The sequence below is a fragment of the Carettochelys insculpta genome, chromosome 3 (genome assembly GCF_033958435.1).
Source record: "Carettochelys insculpta isolate YL-2023 chromosome 3, ASM3395843v1, whole genome shotgun sequence".
Taxonomy (NCBI): domain Eukaryota; kingdom Metazoa; phylum Chordata; order Testudines; family Carettochelyidae; genus Carettochelys; species Carettochelys insculpta.
Window position 1 is genome coordinate 60044473 of NC_134139.1, and position 22741 is coordinate 60067213.

A 22741-nucleotide genomic window follows, 5' to 3' on the forward strand; every position below is an offset into this window, starting at 1 on the left:
AACATTCTTGGAAGGGTAACATAAAGCAACACAGAAGACCAGTAGTCCCGAGGGATGAAGAAAGCTAAAAAAGTTTTTATAAAAAAAATTTAAAAGATCCAGTTGATCAGTTCCAGGTGGACCCTAATGTTTTTAAAAAGGAAATGTTAAAAAGAAGTGTTTCTGTAAGCTACTACAGCATTAGAGGAGTTGTAACTTGTACGTTCACACATTAATTTTATGTGCTTTTTTTCTAATGCCTGAGAAACACAGATCCTAGGTACATGTGATATTGAATACTGACGCCAATATGTTATGGACCTCGAGACTTCTTATGCACTTTATTTTAACAGTGTATTAATTAGTGCTGAATTACAACAGAAATCCTATAGTAGGGCATATAATATGACATCTACATGAATATCAGATAAATTCACTATGATCAGTATTATCAAAAGGAGTACTAAATGAATTAATTAAGGAAAATAACAACCTGATCCAAAGCCACCAAAATCTATAGAAAGACCCATTGATTACAATAAGGTTGCATCGGGACCTAAATGTGTTACCAAAGCTATGAAGAGGCAAAAAAAAAAAATCATCTTAATTACAAGTATCTTCTATAACTATTGAAAATCCATTTTCAAGGTAGGTGATTCTGGAAGAAGAGGCAGAATTAGACAACCTGGTGAGCAACTCATTTCTCATTTCATACAACACAGGCCTATCTTTTTCAAATATTCAGCAAGTATTACTTGGGAAATATTCAGTGAGATGAAGATGATATTACTATTAGTTCATTACCAACACCAGAGTTTTGACAGCAGAAATGGAGAGGCCTAGATGAGTTTTGAAGCAAAATGTTAGGATTCAGAGATGGCATCAATGTGTTCAGTGGGAGGGAGGTATCGAGGATGCGAGTGACGTATGAATAAATTTGAATATTTGATTAGGTCAAGTTAATCACACCAGAGCAATGGACTGGACTAAAACTGAGTCCTTACCAATGCTCCCAGGATTTTACCCCGCGACCCTGCTCGCCGTCTACGGTGGGTCTAATTACAACGGGGTTTCAGGGTGTGTGAACTGCGCTGCTGCGGTGTGTTTACCCAAGGAAGAAGATACAAACAAGATGTTAGGTTTAAACAGGGAGACAGGGTTTATTTTATAACTCAAAAGTATGAATTTTGGTAAGCTAAGTTGCACAAAATATGTAAGCCCTTGTTTTTGTGGAATAGGCACAGGATTTGAATACTATGGCTTGTAGCCTTAAACAATAGGTAACTGCTGTAACAGCACTACTATTTAATTCCTTAGCTACTTACTGTGCTTCCGGGACGGACCGTGCAGCCTTTGATGCGTGCTGTAAAATGGAAAGATTAACTTCAGAGCTGAGTTATATTTATTTATTTATTCCTGGATCTTCCTGAGGTTTACCAGGTCGCTTAACCCTTGGCCGACTACCGCGGGGAGCAGATTTTATAAGAATAAGAATTTGCCTGCACTAAGCTAGGTCAATTCTTTAGTTAAATGGGTTGCCCTGCTGGCCAAGCAGGGGAGAGCCCAGTATATGCGGGGTTTCCTACTGAGAGGTTTTTCCCTTAGTTAAGTGGAGGGGTTTTCCTAGTTAAAGGTTATCCCCTCAAAAAATGGTACTGCCTATTTTGACCACCTTGTTATGGTAGCCCTTTATTGCAGACCTTTATTACCCTTAAAGGGTTACTAAGAATACCAGGGTTTTCCCTTTATTGGGTTATTCCTGACCGCTCTACCCTTCTAAATAGGGGGGAGCTTATAGCTCTGGATTATAGTAACAACGCAGTTTACCTAACTACCCTTTTGTGTGCATGCAATAGTTTTAAGCTAAACCAATAGCATTGGCCTCCTGTGCCTTTACAGAAGGACAAGGAATACAAAATATAAGGCGCTGATCATGGACTCGGGGAAGTCCTAATCCACCCTTTATTACAAAGCTATATGAAAACATTAACTGCTTACCCAATTATTTAACCCTAAACCCAGACCATGAATACCTCCTTATTCCTGCTTTGTGATCCAGGCGCTGGGCCTGTAGTTCTCTTTGAGCTAGGAAGTTATGACCCTTACGGCGCGCTTGTACGGCAGCCGCGTCAGGTCAGATAGTAAAGGAGGGAGAAAAAGAGAGCCAGGAGGAAAAACCAGCTTGGTTAACAAAAACCTCCTGTGTTTTTAGGAACGACCGTGATATTTCAGACACCGGCCTGAGCTAGGGTCGGTGACTGGAAGGGCAGGGTCGCTGCTGCGATTTCCCCGTGCAGGGCACCGTTGTTTGGGCGGTGCGGTCTGCCAGGCAAACCCTCTGGATAAAAGAACCGGAGCCTTACTAGTGATTTAGCTTTATGGAGACTGGAACTTTTCTGGTCTTCAGGCTGGAGCTCTTCTGTTTTTTGACGGCCCACGGCGGCTAGAGAGCGATGACTGACACGCAGGTCAGCTTCGGCTCTTCTGCCAGCGATGTTCAGCTACAGGCTTAGTTCAGCTCTTAGCTCAGTCCTTCTGTAGTCTTCTTTCTTCTTCTGCTCTCCTCCGAGGTCTGGTCCGGAATGCCCCAAGCAGGGCTGCTCTCCTGAATATATGCAGCCTGGGTGGACCTGTTTGACAACCTCTGCCTGCTAGGTCCTCCTCAGTGCCACAATGTATCAAAGGGGCATTTGACTATTACATATGTATGAGGATCCTAAAGTAACCAATCAGTTTGAAACTTTTCAAACCATAACTTCATACATATTCATAGCTCGCCGAATATTAATTACAACTGTCATTTTCTAACTGTCATTCTTCGGCGGCCATTTTGGATTTTTAAAACTCCATTTTAACAGTGAATATGGTTTTTTAATTTATCTAATTTTGATGTGGTTTGTGAGGGAAATATGTCACCACTGCTGGTAAAGCAGGTTATAAGTTTAAAATGCTTAGCTTAAGAGCTGTTTGGTCAGGATGCAGGGCAACCATACAGACACCACAGCTCATGGACAGGGACATATAAATCACCTCAGAAGAGGATTTTTCTACAGGAGGAAGAGAAGAAAAGAGTATAAAAGTATGATGAAATTGCAATCCTGAAGAACAGAGTCAAATGGAATTGCCAATGACAATGAAGAGGGAAGACAAAGGAGGTTTGCGGGGGTTGGGAAGATAAGAAGTCAGTCTGCAATTTCTGGTGGAGGCAGTACATCCAGGAACAGGTGTTGGTGAGGCAGCAGAAAATATGAGCTGAGACTAGGCAGAGAAGTAAAAGGATATCGGTTGGCATGAGAGTTGTTAATGGCAGAAGTTGTGTGAGGATGTCTAAGTAAAACGTAGTTGTAGAGAAGAGGGCCAAGTGCAAAGACTGTACTGTAACAGACATTCTTAAAAGTAGAACCCTATCAGAGTCACAGCCATGGAAACAAAACTGTGAAATCTGATCTCCCTCCATGAAATCTGATCTTTTGTATGCTTTCCCCTATATTATGCAGATCTCACTGGAGGAAAACAGTGTTTCTCTAACTGGGGATCATGATCCAAAAGGAAGTTGCAGGAAGGATCACAAGGTTATTTGTGTGGATCATGGTATTGCAACCCTTACTACTGTGATTCCTTTAGAGATGGGCATCCAGGGTATGTCTACGCAGCAAAGTTATTTTAAAATAGCAGCTGCTATTTTGAAATCATTATGCAAGCATCTACACAATGCAACCACTGTTTTGAAATAATTTCGAAATAGACCTCCACGAACCTAATACAATTTTGTGGTGACCTTGAGGCCTTCTTTCATTGTCTCTGTCTAAGGGAATACCTCCAACACACCAATGAACATCAGGCTGACTCACTCAATCCCCCCACCAACACCAAAAGAAGAAGAATTCTAAGTGGACTCCCCCGACAGTCCTAGTGACAGCCTAGATTTCTATATACAATGCTTCTGTAACTCTGCACAGACCAATGTTATACACAAACAACACCAAATGAAATACAGTCTCAACTGTGCTTAATGCTATGCTGTCCAGAGTCTGAAAAATATAGTCTCGGACATTATAATCAAGCTGGCTGACAAAGGGGGTACTGTTGTCGTCATGAATAAGTCAGACTATGAACAGGAGGCAGCAACACAACTCTCCAACACTGTATTTTACAGACCTCTTTCCTCTCATCCCACTTTAGAATTCTAAAAGAAACTATACCATCTACTTAAGGAACTCCCTGTCTCTACTCAGGACCAAATTCACTCAGACACAGTATCTGAGCTCTGCCCCGGATTATTCTGTTTACTTCCTAAAATCCATAAACCTGGAAACCCAGGACACCCTATCATTTCAGGTATTGGCACCCTTACTACTGGACTATCCAGCGATGTAGACTCCCTCCTCAAACCCTATGCCACCAGCACTCCTAGCTATCTCCAAGATACCACTGACTTTCTGAGGAAATTACAAAACATCAGAAACCTTCCTGAAAATACCACCCTTGCCAGCATGGATGTGGAAGCTGTCTACACCAATATTCCACATTAAGATGGACTCCCAGCAATCAAGAATACCATCCCTTATGTTACCATGGCAAATCTGATCTATGTAACTCTGTTCTCACCCACCATTATTTCCAATGTGGGAACAACTTATGCCTCCAGTTAGTGGCCCTGCTATTGGCACCCGCATGGCCCCACAGTATGCTAACATTTTTATGGCTGACTTAGAACAATGATTCCTCAGCTCCTGTCCCCTATTACTGCTCTCTTACCTACACTACATGAATAACATCTTTATCATTTGTAACAACAGTAAAAGAGACTCTGGAAGAATTCCACAGAGACTTTAACAACCTGCACCCCACCTTCAATCTCAGACTTGACCATTCCACATGAAAGAGACATTTCCTGGACACCACAGTACACATCACTGATGGCCACAGACACCACCATCTACCAGAAACCCACTGACTGCTACACCTACCTACATGCCTCCAGCTTCCATCCAGCACACACCACATGATCCATTGTTTATAGTCAAGCACTTACAGACAATCGCATCTACTCTGAACCTACTGACAAAGACCAAAAACTTCATGACCTCTACCAAGCATTGATAAAACTTAATTACCCAGCAGGAGAAGTGAAAAAACAGATTGACAGGGCCAGATGAATACTCAGAAACCAGATACTTCTAGATAGGCCCAAGAAGGTCAATAACAGAACACCACCTGTCACTACCTATAGCCCCAGCTCAAACTCCTGCAACACATCATTAAAAACCTACAACGTATTCTCGATCATGACACTACGCTACAGAAGAACATATGTGACAGCCTATTCTCTTCTATAGACAACCTCCTAACCTAAGAAAGATTCTCACTAGCAATCACAAGCTACACCACAGTAATACTAATCCTGGAATTCTTCCTTGAAACAAACCCCCTTGCCAACTTTGTCCGCATATTTATTTTGGGGATACTATCACTGGACCCAACCACGTTACTTACAAGATCAAGAGCTCATTCTCCTGTACCTCGACTAAAATTATATATGCCGTTATGTGCCAGCAATGACCCTCTACAATGTACATCAGACAAACCAGGAAAACACTTCATCAAAGAATGAATGGGTACAGAACAGACATTAGGAATCTCAATACACATAAGCCTGCCAGGGAGCATTTCAAGGCCATTCTGTTAAAGACCTGAGAAAATGCGTACTACAACAAAGAGACTTTAAAAACAGATTACACAGGGAGATTTGTGAACTGGGGTTCATAGTCAAATTTGACATATTAACACTTGGTATGAACAAAGACAGCAATTATCTCATGCATTACAAGGATTACTTCCCTTCCTTTGATGTTCATAATTACCTCAGGCAAGACACTTAACATCTCCTACCATTCACCACCCTCCTTCAGTTCGTGTATTTGATGTGTCAGTTTTTAGTGCAATTTTTTTTTTGGACTTGTGTACTATATAACTGTCAGTCTGTACTGGAAATGCTATTGATCTGAAGAAGTGGGTCTGTCCCACAAAAGTTAATCACATAATAAATTATTCTGTTAGTCTTTAAAGTGTTACATGACTGCTGTTTTGTTTTATTTAGCAATTGGTAACCCTCACTGTATGAGGAATAGTGTGTATTTCAAAATAGGAATTTCAAAATAGGGGTTGTGTACACAGGTAATGGAGCCTCTTTTGAAATAAACCATAGTGTATTCAATGGCTCTATTTTGGAATAGGTTCACTGTATGTATGTGCTCCATTTCGTAATAACTGAGCACTATTTTGAAGCTCATTTTGTGTTTAGCTGTGCTATTTTGGAATTAGCTATTCTGGAATACCTCTTTCAAAATAGCTTATTCAGGAGTAACACTGCAGTGTAGACATAGCCCCAGAGAGGAATAGCTATTGGCCAGGCACCCAGTTCTAAAACCAGCATGTCTCCAGTAATAGCACATACCATACCATGTCACCCTTACTTCTGCACTGCTGCCTTCTGAGCTTGATAGTTGGAGAGTGGTGGCTGCTAGATGAAGGCCCAGCTCTGCAGGCAGCAGTGCAGAAGTAAGTATGGAAATAGCATGTCATTCCATCCTTATTACTGCACTGCAATTGGCAGCTGTTCTGCCTTCATACCTGGGCTCCTGGTCATCAGCAGCCACTCTCCACCTGACTAGGTCTGAAGGCAGCACTACCACCACTACCATCAGTAGCAGCAGCAGCAGCAATGCAGAAGTAAGAGTAGCGGTACTGTAACACACTCTACAATAACAACTCCTTTTCAGTCAGAACCCCTATAATTATAATATTGTGGAATTTCAGAGTTAAATAGCTGACATGATGAAATGTACAAGTGTTAAAATCCAATGACCAGTCTTATGACTATTCAGACAGACAGTGCCCAAGAAATCCACTAAGGGAGGAACTGTATATTAGGAGAGCCATAACTGGGACAAAGGCAAAAGACAGATCAAGACAAGTAAGACTAGGGAAGAAGACTTGCTATTTAGCCAAAACAACATCTTTAGTAATATTGTCAAAGGCAGTTTCAATGCTCAGGGGTAGAAAGCAGATATGAGATCATTTCTAGTTTCTGTTTAGTTATATCTTTGCACAATAAAGTATTGACTAGTAATTATTAAATTGCTGAACTAAACTATTTGAAATTATACTTTAATCTTTACTGAAGCATTACTACAGGTTGAACCATACTCGGCTGGCACCCTCGGGACCTGACTAGTGCCGAACACGACAATTTGCCATACCATGGGAGGTCAATATTATCTAGCGGCATTAATGACGCTTCCACAGCTTATGGGGCTCATAGAAGACATTTGTGGGGTAAATTACAGTTAAATAACAGCACAGAACACTGAAAACCAGGACTGGAGGCTGTAAATAATCTTTATGGGACCACAGGAAACTTGGCCACACCTATGATAACTGGTCATCTGGCTAAATAAAATCATGCCAGATTATAGACATTGCTGGACAAGAGAGTACTGGACTACAGAGGAATCACATTTTTATTATTTACTATAATCTTTTTTATGATTTTCTTATTGCTTCTCTAGACTGTCCTCTGCACATTTAAGAGGGGTTAGAAGAATCTAACCATTTAAAGTTGGCAGTGAGGTCTTGGACCAGAGCACAGGTGGAGCAGGACCTAACAGTGGCTGGGGAGCTACAAGTGGGAGCAGCAGTGTGGCAGCAGTGGGGGAGCCACTACTGTTGCTGGGGTTGGAAAGTAATGGCCTGGGACTGTTGGGGGAGCTGCATGGCCACGGTGCTGCAGGGATGGGGAGCCAGTGAGCCGCAGCCTGGGAGTGGTGGCCCTGGTTCCCAGCCCTGCCATGGCTGCTGCAGCCCCAGCTCCCAGCTCTGCCTCCGCAGCCCTGGCTCCCTGACCTGCGATGACAGCCACAGCAGACCTGGGAGCCAAGGCCACCATTGCAGGACTGGGAGCCAGGGTCATGGCTATCATGGGAGGGCTGGGAGTAGGGTCTTGTGTGATAGTCATGGGGAGCAAGGGCAGCCTGCAGCGGAGCTGGGAGCTGGGGCTGGGAGTGAGGCTGGAGCAGCCCAGCAGGGGCTAGTGGCATGATGCCAGCTGGCTGGAACTGCTTAGTTGTTATCAGCAGGGCACCACCCCTCATCCAGCAAATTCCTTTATTCAGGGCCACTGTAGTCCAAAGGCTGCCGGAGCAGGGAGATCCAACCTGTAGCTGGTCATTTCTGTTTATGTCTGTATAGGAGATGGATATTACTCTTTGAGACTTGTCATCATTGTACTAGATCTAGTTTAATGGCTGTCTATATGGCTTAAAAGTTACTGTATCTTTTTTTTTTCTCTTGTAATGTTTATCTTTTGCTAGTGAAGAGCCCTTGGCAACAGAAGGAAGATTACAATTGAAGGTAGGGTTTGGTTTTCACCTTTCAAAATGAACACTCTGTTTGAATGTCAAGGGTCATTTTGACTTCATTTCCACACATTTACTGTGACTTACACCTCCAAGTAACTTTTAATAACAATAAGCTTTGATAGATACAAAATAATGTCATTTAATGCACTTTGATTACCTACAGTGTTTTGCACATACAAATGCAATGTATTTGGAAAACAGGCTATATTCTAAATATCTTCACACAACACTGATGCGTAGAAGCCACAAAAAAGTCTTGAAGAAGCAGAACAAGCTAAATTAGCACATCAACATATTTACAAAAATTGCAAATTATACGTGTGATATTGTCACCTTTTAAAATTTTCAAAGAGATGAACACAGTGAATTCAATGTCTCTTTTATATTTTAAATATATGTATCAAAACCATAAATCTGGGCCTCTGTTTTTGCATTAGCTTTAGCTGTCAGAAACATGTAAGTTGTCTGCTTAGGTGTGCAAGTGTGCCTAGAATTTGTAGGTGAACTGCAAATCAGGACTTCTGAACTCTATTCCACACTTTGCCACTTATACGCTGTCCTTTAGTATGTAAACTCTACATGCCTCTCTTTATCAGAAATAGGGAGGTGTTAATATCTCTGTATATGGCATGAGAGAGATCATGAGTGAAATACTGTGTCCAGTTCTGGTGCCCACATTTGAAAAAATGTTGGCAAACTGGAAAGATTTCAGAAAAGAGGTACATGAATTATTTGAGATTTGGAAGTTAGGCCTTATATTAAGAGATTTAAGCAGCTCACTTTAGTGTATCCAAGGGAATATTAAGCAGTAACTTGATCACAGTAAAGTAAACCCTTGAGTTACAGAGGGGTTGCATTTCTGCAACCCCTGCATAACTCGAATTTTTGTGCAAGTCAAGGGGAGATGAGCTTGCAGGAGCCAGGAAACTGACCAGCCCATGAGGGCTGATCAGTTTCCTGGCTCCCAGAGTGGCAGGGAGCTGGGAACCAGAGGGCAGCCTGGTTCCTGTCTCCCCGCCACTTGCGGGACCCAGGAAAATGACTGTCAGGGCGGCAGATGCATTAACCTGAGACATGCTCAACTTGATTGCGGGTATCTCGAGGGTTTACTGTATACAAGCTCCTGCAAAGGGAAGAGAGTACAGATAACAGACACATGTTCAATTTAGCAGAAAAAGGCAAAATACGATCCAATGGTTGGAGTTTGAAGCTTGAAAAATTCAGACTACAAACAAAGTACGTTTTAAAAACAGTGATGCTTATTAGCCATAGTACCAATGTACCATGGGATACAATGGATTCTCCATCACCAGACCGGATACCTTTCTAACAATAGTGATAGCTGAAATAGAAGTTATGGGCTTGAGGTTGAAATTACTGAGTTAGATTTTATAGCCAAAGTTATACTGGAAATCAGAATAGATTGTCATCGGGGCTCCTTAAGGCCTTAAACATCTATGAAATCCCTTAACAAAGTAGGTAATTTAAGCACCAGCACTTTGCTTAGTTCTGAAGAAGACTGTTCCAGTCTCTAAGTATCTTATCTTTAAATGTACAGGAAACTTCAGAAGCATACACTACTTTAAAGCTAACAAACCAGAAAAAAAAAGGAGCAGTCATGTAGCACTTTAACAACTAATAAAATAATTTATTAGGTGGTGAGCTTTCATGGGGCAGATCCACTTCTTCAGATCTCTAGATCTGAGGAAGTGGGTTTGCCCCACAAAACCTCATTACCTAATAAATTATTTTGTTAGTCTTTAAAGTGCTACATGACTGGTTTTTTGTTTTGTTAGGACACAGACTAACACAGCTACCTCTCTGTTACTTTACACCTGTTAACTGTACACATTATTTTCGTGAAAGATTTGAGATACCATTTTTGGGCATAATAATAACTCTCTATAATAAGCAGAAGCAATGAAGGGTCCTGTGGCACCTTATAGACTAACATAAATGTATGAGCATAAGCTTTCATGGGCAAAGACCCACTTCATCAGATGCAGGTAGTGGAAATTTGTAGAGGCAGATATATGTAGGCAGGCCAGAGCAAGGCTGGAGATAACGAGGTTAACTCAGTCAGGGAGGGTGACGCCTACTACCAGCAGTTGATCTGGAGGTGTGACCACCAAGAGGTGTGACCACCAAGAGAGGAGAAACTGCTTTTGTATTTAGCTAGCCATTCACAGTCTTTGTTTAATCCTGAGCTGAGGGTGTCAAATTTACAGATGAAATGCAGCTCAGCAGTTTCTCTTTGGAGTCTGGCTTTAAAATTTTTTTGCTGTAGGATAGCTACTTCTAGATCTGTTACTGTGGCCGTGTCTACACTAGCCCCAAACTTCGAAATGGCCATGTAAATGGCCATTTCAAAGTTTACTAATGAAGCGCTGAAATACATATTCAGCGCCTCATTAGCATGCGGGCAGCCGCAGCACTTCGAAATTGACGTGGCTCATCCTGACGGGGCTCCTTTTTGAAAGGACCCCGCCTACTTCAAAGTCCCCTTATTCCCATCTGCTCACAGGAATAAGGGGACCTCGAAGTAGGCGGGGTCCTTTCGAAAAGGAGCTCCATCGGGATGAGCCGCGTGGCAGCAAGCCGCGTCAATTTTGAAGTGCTGCGGCCGCCCGCATGCTAATGAAGCGCTAAATATGTATTTCAGCGCTTCATTAGTAAACTTCGAAATGGCCATTTACATGGCCATTTCGAAGTTTGGGGCTAGTGTAGACATGTCCTGTGTGTTCTGGGAGATTGAAGTGCTCTCCTATAGGCTTTTGTACATTGCCATTTCTGATATCTGAGTGGTGTGCATTTATTCTTTTCTGTAGGAGAGCATGTAATCTCCTAGGACACACAGTAACATTTAAAAGTAGCTGTCCTACAGCAAAAAAATTTTAAAACCAGACTCCAAAGAGAACCTGCTGAGCTGCATTTCATCGGCAAATTTGACACCCTCAGCTCAGGATTAAACAAAGACTGTGAATGGCTAGCTAAATACAAAAGCAGTTTCTCCTCTCTTGGTGGTCACACCTCCAGATCAACTGCTGGTAGTAGGCATCACCCTCCCTGACTGAGTTAACCTCGTTATCTCCAGCCTTGCTCTGGCCTGCCTATTTATACCTGCCTCTGCAAATTTCCACTACCTGCATCTGACGAAGTGGGTCTTTGCCCACGAACGTTTATGTTCATACGTTTTGTTAGTCTATAAGGTGCCACAGGACCCCTTGTTGCTTTTGCAGATCCAGACTAACATGGCTACCCCTCTGATATATAATAAGCAGAATTACTATTCCTTGTTTCTTGTTTCATTTTCTTTTTTTTTGGTGGGGGGGGGGGGGTGGATTGCCCAATGAATCACTTTCTGAGCTTATGAAACACTCAATCACAACAAAGTTTTCCTTTATTCAACCTCATGACATTTTGCTATGATTTGCTTTGGTTCAGTGTGGTAATATATACTTGATACGATATGACATGGCTGCATTTTCACAAGGCATGATAACTGTACATCCTTTGGGACACAAACTACCTTTTATTCTTTGCCTAGCACCAGGTGGGTCCTGATCAGTGTTTCCTGTAAGCTAAGTGCTTCAGCAGCATCTCAGATGGGATTCAAATGCCACCTGGTGGAGTGGCCACAGCCACCCACCACCAAGTGACACATGTTTCTATAGCTGATGCACACCCACACATGCCTTGGCGAACATAAAATTTATTCTGCTCATGGATGGAAATAAAAATGTAGATGGAACAATGGTCCTGATTCTAATTGGGGTGAATGGGGTCCAGGGGGAATATAAATATTAAGGGCGAGCGACCTCACAGTGCTAACTGGACATGGCAATGGCCATGTCACACTGTGCTGGTGAGCAGTGGTGACCTAGGGAGCTGCCGTGACGACCTTTGGGAATGACTTCGCAAGGTGCCCTATCCTTTAAGACCATAAGAATGGTCATTACTGCGTCAGACCAAAGGTCCGTCTAGCCCAGCATCCCGTCTGCCGACAGCGGCCATTTCCAAGTGCCCCAGAGGGGGTGGACCGAAGACAACGATCAAGCAACGTGTCTCCTGCCATCTGTCCCCAGCCTCTGACAGAGGCCAGGGACACCACTCCTACCCCAGTGCAGTGGCTCAGAGTGAAGCCAGTGAAGGCCCGTGGGGGGAGAAGTGTGGGGGAAGCATTACCTGTTCCTATGGAAATATTCCTCCTTCTGGACGGGCAGCCTCCCTTGCAGCCTGGCCAAAGTGGCCATGTTCCCCTTGCTCTGATGGTGTACAGGCCGTCACCATGGCAACCAGACCGTACCATGACGCAGGGAGGGGGAGGTAATTCTTCCGTAAACTTCCCTGGCTCGGGGAACAGCAGGGAGATAGGACACGCCGGAGCGCAGCTGCGGGGGTGAGGAGCGAGACCTTCCCACAGCTATGAGCATAAGCATCCTAGCTCCCCCGCCGGCACTGGACCACGGGCGGGGGAGGCAGAGGGATGGTCGGGCCCTATTTCCTGCCGGTTCCCCAGTCGCTTCCGGGCTCTCATCATGGGGGAGTGAGACGTGAGGGGAGAGTGATCCCGATCCCCCTTCCCGCTCGCCCGGCTGCGGCCGCCTCCCCGAGTCTCTGCGAAGCGGCATCAGCCTCCCCGGGGAGCGGCCGGGTTCATGTTCCGGGTCGCTGAGCCCAACCCGACCCGAGCTCAGGCGGCGAGAAAGAGCTGGTGAGGCCGGGCTGGAAGAGGCGGCGGCGGCGGCTCCTCCTCTGTGTGGAGGGGCAGTGCGCCGAGTGAGGTCTTCCTGGGCCCCGGTGCCGGGGTGTGCCTGGGGGGAGGGAGGGGAGTGGCGGGTTAGTCTGCAGAGTGGAGCTGCTCGCCCGTTCCTGTCGCGAGCTCTTTGGGTTCGTCCCCACCTGTCCCTAAGGCGTCCGGTGCCAGGGGTTTCAGCTAAACACTGTGCTGCTTAGGCGTAGTTTGGTTTCTCCCTGGGGAAGGCAGCTCCAGTCAGGAGAAGGGGATGCTGCCTGGGAAGGGGATAGAGGGATTTCTTGCTTCCTCCAGCTTTGTCATGTGGGGTACAGTGACTCTCCCCAGAGTATGCCCATGCTTGGCAAGGGAGACTCTTTCCTCATCTTTCTTACCAAACGTCTCCCTTTTCCATTCTGAACCCCTTTACCTCCCCTTATAAACACTGGACACTATGGCTGCTGGTTGCAACCAAATTGCTGGTATTTTCCTTATACCTGTTAGTTTAAGTGAACAGTGGGCTGTGTGCAAAAGGATTTGCTGCTCTCAGACCAATTTGTACACAATCCATGCATCCTTACTAAGGTGATGCTGACAGACATGGGTCGTCCGCAGAAGGGCTTGAACCTGCAACTATAGGGGCTGCCCTGCGCTCTACCACATGAGCTAAAGGCCAGCTGGTTCTCAGCCAAGGCTGTAGAGCAGAGATTTCACTCTCCTTAGTAGATGGTCTCAGTGCCTCTGGGATTGCAGACTTCCCTAAGGCTGAGGAAACATATCGTGATTTTCTGAGACCTTCCAGCCGGTCACCCCGGACAAGCCCATGCTTGTAATGCTGATGATCTGTCAGCCAAAGGGATTGAACCTGTGACCATAGGGACTAAAGCCCTGTGCTGTGCCATATGAACTAAAAGCCAGTTGGCCCTCAGCTAAGGCTGTAGAGCAGAGATTTCATTCTCCCTATTACATGGTCTCCATGCCCCAGGGTTATAGTACTAAAACCACAGCACTTTAAACTTGTTTGTATTGTGTTGTAACCTGAAGGGTTTGAGTCCTTTGTGGTACCTGCAGTCTCACATTTATACATTATTTCTGCTTTGAAGACCTCAAGTTTTATCCAAAACAAGATTCAGGAAGGGGGTGCTAGAAACAATAAGCAGAAAGGGAAATGATAGCAAGAATGTATTCTCATAGGCTGGTTCTAATTTAATAGTGGCAGATACTTTATTTGTATTGTAAGGGTAGAGTAAGGGAAATTTGACAAAGTAGGAAAGGAAAGAAAAGAGTGGTATATGTACGAGTAGATGAGAAAAGGGAAGTGCTAGGGAAGGCTAGAGGTCTACCCCACCCCTAATAGGAAAACAAAGTAAAATACCCCTAATTAATTTTTTTATCTTACTGTTGTAATAGTTTCACAAAACTTCTGCAAAAATTACAATAAAAGTTTGGTTATCTGGAACCTGGATAACTGGCAAATTTGGTTAAAAGGCATGCCGCAGGGCCGGCTGCCTGGCCAAGGCTGGCTGCCTGCTGTACAGCTGGGTCTACAAAGCATCCAGCCCCAAACTGAATATCCGGCACACTTTATCATCCTGGGTCCCCAGGAAACTGGGGGTGCTGGATAAGAAAGCTTTTACTGTGTTGAACTTCTCTAGTTTGGTGCCTCTGGGACTTGACCAGAGCTCAATGAGTGAATTTGCCATACTGCCGGAGGTCAGTGCTTTCTAGCAGCATTAGCAGCAATTTGTTGGTAAATTACAGCTAAATAATAGCACAGAACACTTAGAACTGTAAACAAACTTAATGGGACTCTTGGAAACTTGGACACACTCATGATAACTGGTCACCTAGACAACTAAAATCATGCCAGATTATGGATGGTGCCGGATGAGAGTGCTCCATATTAGAGAGGTTCAAGCTGAACTATTTATCGGGGTAGTGAAATAATGTATATCCTGAAAGAGTTGGCATTCTGAGACAACATAGTAACATTTTACACAGATGATTTGTAAATTTTATGTCCTGTATTTCACTTTTATGATTGGTAACAAATGATAGTCCTTTTTTAGAGGCATGTTGTAATTATTACTAACAACTACTAAATGGTGAATCAACAATGTGAACCTTGCTTCTAAGTGCAGAGGTGGGTGGTTTGTTTTTTTTTAATTGAAGCTATACACATGGGCAATTGCAGGTTGAGATTTGAAATCTTAAATAATAAGTGATCTTTTTTTCTACTGTAGCTCACAGCTCACAGGTTACACTAGCAAGTTTTGCCAACAAGTCTGGTAGAATGCTCACACACACAAATGCGTTTTGTTGACAGTATGTTGACAAAAGTCAGCACTTCCACTGACTACCTTCTGCCTCTCCCAGATGAGGAAGAGCGCCTTTTGTTGGCAGGTTCTTTTGATTAAAAAGCTGTATGGATGCTCAAGGGTTCGGGGTGAGAGGTGGAAGTACGTTACTCTTGACAGACAGGGTTTCCAGGACAATGCGCAGCCCTGTCTGCTTTGCTTCCGGGTGCCCGTTTTGTAAAGAGAGTGGCTGGGCAGTCTGGCTGCTCTGTCAGAGCGCCCTTCCGATTGGCTTTTATGTGTGACCACACTCTGTCAACAGAAGTATTGTCAGGAAATCGCTTCTGACAGTGACTTCTGTTGACAAAATGCTGTACTGTAACTGTAGCCCAGTTGAATAGTAACAGAGAGGGAGCCGTGCCAGTCTGTATACTATTAAAACAAAAAGCAGTCGAGTAGCACTTTAAAGACTAGCAAAATAATTCATTAGGTGAGCTTTCGTGGGACAGACCCACTTCTTTAGACCACAGTCATACCAGACCTGACTCAATATTTAAGGCACAGAAAACCAAAAACAGAAATCAAGGAGGACAAATCAGAAAAAAGTGATCAAGGTGAGCAAATCAGCGGGTGTGGGGGGAAGGTCAAGAATTAGATTAAGTCAAGTATGCAAACGAGCCCCTAGAATGACTCAGAAATTTTCTGAGTCATTATAGGGGCTCGTTTGCATACTTGGCTTAATCTAATTCTTGACCTTCCCCCCACACCCGCTGATTTGCTCACCTTGATCACTTTTTTCTGATTTGTCCTCCGTGATTTCTGTTTTTGGTTCTCTGTGCCTTTAAATATTGAGTCTGTTCTGGTATGGCTATGGTCTGAAGAAGTGGGTCTGTACCACAAAAGCTCACCTAATAAATTATTTTGTTAGTCTTTAACGTGCTACTTGACTGCTTTTTGTTTTGTAACCCAGTTATTTATCATCTTCAGTTACCCTCAGCAGTCTAGCCTCTTCAGCAGCAAGTCCCTCACCTCCTCCCTACGCCCAGCGTTTTCATTTTGGAAGGTGGGGGGTATATTTTTATTGTGTCAAGAAAACTGGAAGAAAAATCAAACTTTCCAGAGTATTGCAAACAGAGGAGAGAATTAAACTTTAGCTGCATTATACCGTAAACCACCAACTTAAACTATTTTGACTTGCATGATTCTTGTAATAATTCAAGTCAAAATCAATAAACCCTGCTGCACCACCGCTGCCTGCAGCTGTCACCCTACTGCCTGGTTCCTGTGTCCCCAGAACTTGAGTTTGGGGGAGCCAGGAAACTGACCGGTGCTGCTGCAACAGTAATTTTACTGGCTCTTGGGAGTGGTGGGCAGCCAGGAGCTAGGTGAAGCAACACTGATCACTTTCCCATGTCCCTGCACCTTGGGGCAGCCAGGAAACTGACCAGTACTGCTGCAACGGTAATTTTACTGGCTCTTGGGAATGGTGGGCAGCCTGGAGCCAGGTGCAGCAGTGCCAGTCTTTTCGCGCGTCTCTGCAGCTTGCGGGATCTGGGAACCTGATCAGCACTGCTGTGCCTGACTCTGGGCTCCCTGCCGCTCATGGGAGCAGGGAACCAGGACCAGCCAGGACTGGGGTACCCAAAGGCAGCAGGGTCCTTCCTGTGACCCAGTCTCGACTTACGTGAAATCTGACTTTCATGTGGTTGCCCAGAATGCAACCTCTGCGTCAGTCGGGGGTCTTCTGTACTGTGGCCAGGTCTACACTCGAAATAGTTTGCTGCAATAGTATACCAGCAAATCTTCCTAGTGTATATACAATTTATGCTGGAAGAGACGTTCTCTCGCCAGTAAACTTACTGGATCAGTGAGTGAAATAAGATAGCTTGTCAAAGTTAAGGCAGGATAACTGTATCCACACTATGGCTTTTGTCACTATAGAAATGATGCAAAAAATCGTCTCACACATTTATTGATCTAGGAAATCTTTCTAGTGTTAGACCTCCCTGTAATTCGTCCTTCCTTATGATTTGTCAACTTGCATTAGTCTAAAATATCATAGTGGCAGTAGCTTTAAAAGAAGTATAGTGTTTATCAACTTGGAAAACACCTTATGGAATGTTAGATATTTTTGCTAGGGCTATCAAGTGAGCTGAAAAAAGTGTTATTGATGAATCATCTGTTAATAGAATACCATTGATTTAAATATTTTTGGTCACTTTCCTACATTTTCAAATATATTGATTTGTGTTAAAACACAGAATACAGAGTGTAGAGTGCTCACATTTATTTTTATTACGAATATTTTCATTGTAAAAAAGATGATTATTTTTCAATTCACCTAATATTAGTGCAGTCTGTTTATCATGGAAAGTGAACTATATAAAATTATATACAAAAATAATTGCATTCAAAAATAACAGTATAAAAATTTAAAGCTTATAAGTCCATTCATACCTACTTTTTGTTCAGCCATTCACTCAGATGAATGAGTTGGTTTCCAATTTGCTAGAGTAAATGCTGCCCATTTTTTGTTTAGTGTCACCGGAACATGAGAACAGGTACTGCTGTAATCAGTTCTGCAAGATGTTACAGTAAACTCTTTCATATCCAGCAGCCTCAGGACTGGGAGTTTGCTGGATATTCAAATAATCTGGGTGATAGAGAGGTATACCCAGCAATGCATAACACTAATGAAAAACAAAATTAAATATTACAAAACAAAAATGTATGCACAGTACTTTGTTTACCAACAATAGTTGTAGTGTACAAGGTAAACTTATACTGTATTTGCTGTATTTATTTGTATTAACTTTCATTATATTGTACCTATGGAAAATGTAACTGAAACTTACTTATGGTTAAAATGGCAGTTATTTGAGAGTTTTGGAAGATAGAATGCTGGATAATGAAAGTTTACTGTAATATACCAGCTGTGCTAAAGATTCCTTTGTCCCTTCGTGCTTCGACAACCATTACAAAGAGTATCTGTCCATGCTGATGATGGGTTCTGTTGGATAATGATCCAAAGCAGAGAGGACTGACACATGTTCATTTTAATCATCTGAGTCAGATGACACCAGCTGAAGGCTGATTTTTTTTTGTCATTTGGGTTCTGTAGTTCCTGCATCGGAGTTTTGTTTATTTAAAAGACTTCTGAAAACATGTACCATGCTCCATCCCTCTCAGATTTTGGATGGCACTTCAGATTCTTAACCTTAATTTGAGTGCTGTTGCTATGTCTTAGTAATCTCACATTTGTATCATCATTGCATTTTGTCAAATTTGCAGTGAAAGTCTTCTTAAAATGCATGTTTGCTGTGTCATCATCAGAGATGGCTATAACATGACATATGTGGTAGAGTGCGTGTAAAACAGGAGACATACAGTTCTCCCCTAAGGAGGTCTGTCACAAATTTAATTAATGCATTATTTTTTTAACAAGCATCATCAGCACGCAAGTATGTCCTCTGGAATAGCAGACAAAACATGAAAGGGCATGCAAATGTTTAGCATATGTGGCACCTATGTGCTTGCAATGATGGCTACAAAAATGCCATGCAAAAATGTGTGCTCACTTTTGGGTGACAAACAAGAAGCGGGCAGCATTCTCTCTTGCAGATTGTAATCAAACTTCTTTGTATGATTGACTGAACAAGAAATAGAATTGAGTAGACTTATAGGCTCTAACGTTTTATGTTTTCTTTTTGAGTGCACCTATGTAACAAAAAAACCCCTCTACCTTGGTAAGTTACACTTTTGCACTACAATACTTGTATGATGTGAATTGAAGAATATTATTTATCATTTTTACAATGCAAATATTTATAATCAGTCAAAAATAATATAACATAAGCATTATATACTTTGCAATAGAAATCAATATATTTGAAAAAGGAGAAACACATCCAAAATATTTAATACATTTCAATTGGTATTGTTTAACAGTGTGATGAATCACAGTTAATTCTTGAGAACAGCAAGAAGTCCTGTGGCACCTATAGACTAACAGATATTTTGGAGCACAAGCTTTTGTGGCAAAAACTCACTTCATCAGATGCATCAAATGCATTAATTCTTGAATTAATAATGTGAGTTAATTGTGATTAATCGACAGCTCTAGAGTTTGTGCTTTTATAATCACAAGGGTCCTGGCTATATTGTCCCAAAGATATCGCCAAGAACAGTTTGGTATAGAAAGAAGAATCCAATATCTAGTTATCTTTCTGAATTATAATTTGAATTACTCCCACCCCTTGATTTACGAATGTAATTCATTCAGTGAAAATTGTTCGTAAGGTGAAAATTCATAAATTGAAAATGGAGCTGCCGGCATAGCATTGGCTGTACTGTGGATGGTCAGACAAAGGTTGGTTCTTCGTCATAGCGACAATAGCGTCTGTAAATTGAAACATAGGTATAAATTGACACAATTCATTGCAGTTAAAATTCATAAATTGGAAGTTCATAAATTGAGGGATAGGTGTCTATATTTGCCAAATCTTAGGTCTGCTCATTATATATTAGTCTACTCCTCAAAATCATTCATCCCATGTTCCTCTGTACCCAGGTTATCCAGAAGGCTGTCCTTCAGTGGAAACCCAAATTAGTAACATTTTGTAATAGTAAGGAACCCAAGAGAATTGATTTTTCATAGTATAGTGTTTGAGGTTCTGCGGAAGCAGTACCTCTTAAGCTTCTTCAAACGTTAATGCTCTGAACAAAGATAATTATAAGGAGAATTGAAGAAGATAATTCTGTTACACCTTTTTCAGCAATGTGTTTTGCTCACTCTGAATGGCAGGAATCTATAACTTAGGCTTTGTCTACACTACACAACTTTTAGCAAGCCGTGTCACTAAAAGTCAGGTAGCATGAACACTGTTAGCCTGCACCTTTGCCATCAAAAAACTTTCATCCCAGAGGGCGTGTCTTCACTGGCAAGTTTTGTCACAAAACCCCATTTTGGTGACAGAACTCCAATAGCATTCATGTGCAATGTGACAAAAGTTTGCAACGAATACCCAGTTTTGGCAACAAAATGCTTCCACCTCGTCAAGGGACTCTTTTTCTTTCTTTCTCCCTTCACAGTTCTGAGTCAGGCTGTATACCACTGAACTCTGGGATGTTACCCACAGTGCTCAAGTAGCTACTCTGGGAAGCACTTTGACCTTTGTTGTCCTGCCGCTAGGTAAACAGCAATCCATCTCTCCACCTTGCAAGCCTCAGGAAATTTAAATTCCATTTCCTGCTAGGTGGTTCAATGTGGTGTGCTCTCTTCCCAGCTGATCATGGCTTTCTGTCTCAGCAAATGTTCTCCTGCTTGGGTCCCTGTGGAGCTTTTAGATATTAGCAATGTGTAAGGAAAGGAGTTTGTTCTGTCCCAGCTGTGAGTGATCATAGGACACATACGGACACATTTCTCAATCTTGAAAAGGGGTGTGATAGGGATATACTGTAGTGCAGAACAAAGATAAAGGGGCTAAGGCAGTCATACCATAAGGTGATGGAGGCAAACCCTCGTTCTGGTGCTGCACCCAGAATAACGAGCTGGACACAGTCTGAGGGGTAGAGGGAGTGCAACCCCAGCTTCATCACCGAGAACCCTGTGGATACTTCCAAAGGCACTCAGCCATCCGGAAGAGGACTTAACCTGCAGGATGAAATTATAGATGAAGCAGTAGAACTGTATGAGGATGTGTGGCTCATAGCATGGTTTACTGGTGTAGAAGGCAGCCACTCAAGTCCCAAGGCAAATGGCCAGGCTCAGCAGCAGCTTGATAGAAAGCAGGAAGTCAAGGCTGAGATGAAGGGTAAGTGACTTTGGGTTGGGGAGAGCAGCGGGTTGAAGGGCATAGAAGGGTCGGAGGGTGGCTGCATTTCTGTGAGCTGGCATAGTACTGCATTGCTAGATATTATGTCCAATCAGAATGTTGTTGCACGCTGAGATGTCAATTGAAACCTGCAGAAAGAGGCTCTGGAAACTTTGCCTGAGGTACTTGTTTTTTGTCTGTCGGTGGTCTGATACTCTCCCATATCATTCTTCAGTCAGTGTTGCACCAACCAAAGCAGCATGTAATTGCGTTGCAAAAGGAGCAGAATGACACCTGCTAGCATCCAGAAGTAGAACTCAGGTTTCCCTGCTTACTCTCATGAGTGAGATATCAACATGAGGGATACCAGCCTGTAGAGAAGTGGGACATGGTTAGAATTATTTTCATGCAAACCCGCTACATAAGCCAGGATTGTATTTTCTTATGCCCCTATGGACACCACTCAGCCTTTCCTTCTCCTTTGCCCCCAGACTCACCATGTTTATAGTGCCAGCAGGGAGGCATGTGTCTTGAGAGGACCATTGGAAAGTGGCTGCACATGTTGAAAAAGGTGCTTGTAAGTGAAGTGCTTAAACTATCCTGTTAATGAAGCAGTTTCCTCTGGGGGCAGTGTTCCCTCTAATTTTTTTTCTATCCATGAGCAGAATACATTTTGTTATGTGCATCAAGGCATGTGCAGACGTGCACCACCATTAGAAAGACATGCTGCCCACTGTGGGTGGCTGTGGACACTCTGCTAATCAGTTGAGTGGTGCTTGAATCTCTCCTGGGAGATTACCCACGCACTCAGCTTACAGGGAACGCTGTCTGTGAGAAAAGATATTTTTTGTAACTGGCTGTGGACAGTTGCTGTAACTATGTTTTTACAGTCCTATATTAGGCACTCTGAAATACAGCTTTTTATAATACAAATATTTTTGAGGATGGTCCAGCTTGTATTATAAAGTATATTCCATATTGTTAACATTCCTGAACTTTATCTTTTCTGTCTGAATGCAACCTACATTTGCTGTTGAGATTTTTTTTTTATAGAGTCTGTGGTATCCTTGAAAATAAAGGAGTTAATATTTCAATCTGTTCCAGAGATGCAAATTTCTAAATGTGTCTTTTGGGCCAGCCTTCAGATAATTCTTTTGTAAAAAGAATTCATTCCCACCTGCAAAGTATAAGACTGTTAAGTGTGCACAAAAGAAAAGCCAAAAAAGTGGTGTTCTGATAAAAATTAGCTTGCCAGAAAAACCATACTGAATGTTGAAAGTGATTTTTTGTTATAAATAAATAAATAGAAGGAATTAGTCTGAACTTTCTAGTTTCTATTCCCGTTCCTTAATTCATACAGAAGAGAAATGAGAGAATTGTTAAAATAATCAAATGTACTTTCTTGGGTTTTCAAGAGTGGCAAAATCTTGACATGAAATCTGTATTCTGTATTACAACCATAGTGAGAAATTCATTTATAGCTTGGTTTGTATCATA

The 22741-nt window shown here is 42.6% G+C and overlaps 2 protein-coding genes across 5 annotated transcripts in view; one reads left to right on the plus strand and one right to left on the minus strand.

The window, feature by feature from the left end:
• The window catches only part of SPATA17 (spermatogenesis associated 17), a 178195-nt gene extending 165543 nt beyond the window's left edge, over nucleotides 1-12652 (minus strand). Inside the window, exon 1 of the mRNA XM_074988612.1 lies at nucleotides 12585-12652. Within this exon, the coding sequence (XP_074844713.1) occupies nucleotides 12585-12652 (68 nt within the window). The remainder of the gene's footprint in view (nucleotides 1-12584) is intronic.
• A 299-nt stretch (nucleotides 12653-12951) lies between these two features.
• Nucleotides 12952-22741, plus strand: part of GPATCH2 (G-patch domain containing 2) — a 211874-nt gene continuing 202084 nt past the window's right edge. For all 4 annotated transcript variants that reach the window (XM_074989947.1, XM_074989948.1, XM_074989949.1 and 1 more), the window contains exon 1: nucleotides 12952-13113. In XM_074989947.1, the coding sequence (XP_074846048.1) occupies nucleotides 13058-13113 (56 nt within the window). In that variant the 5' untranslated portion in view covers nucleotides 12952-13057. The remainder of the gene's footprint in view (nucleotides 13114-22741) is intronic.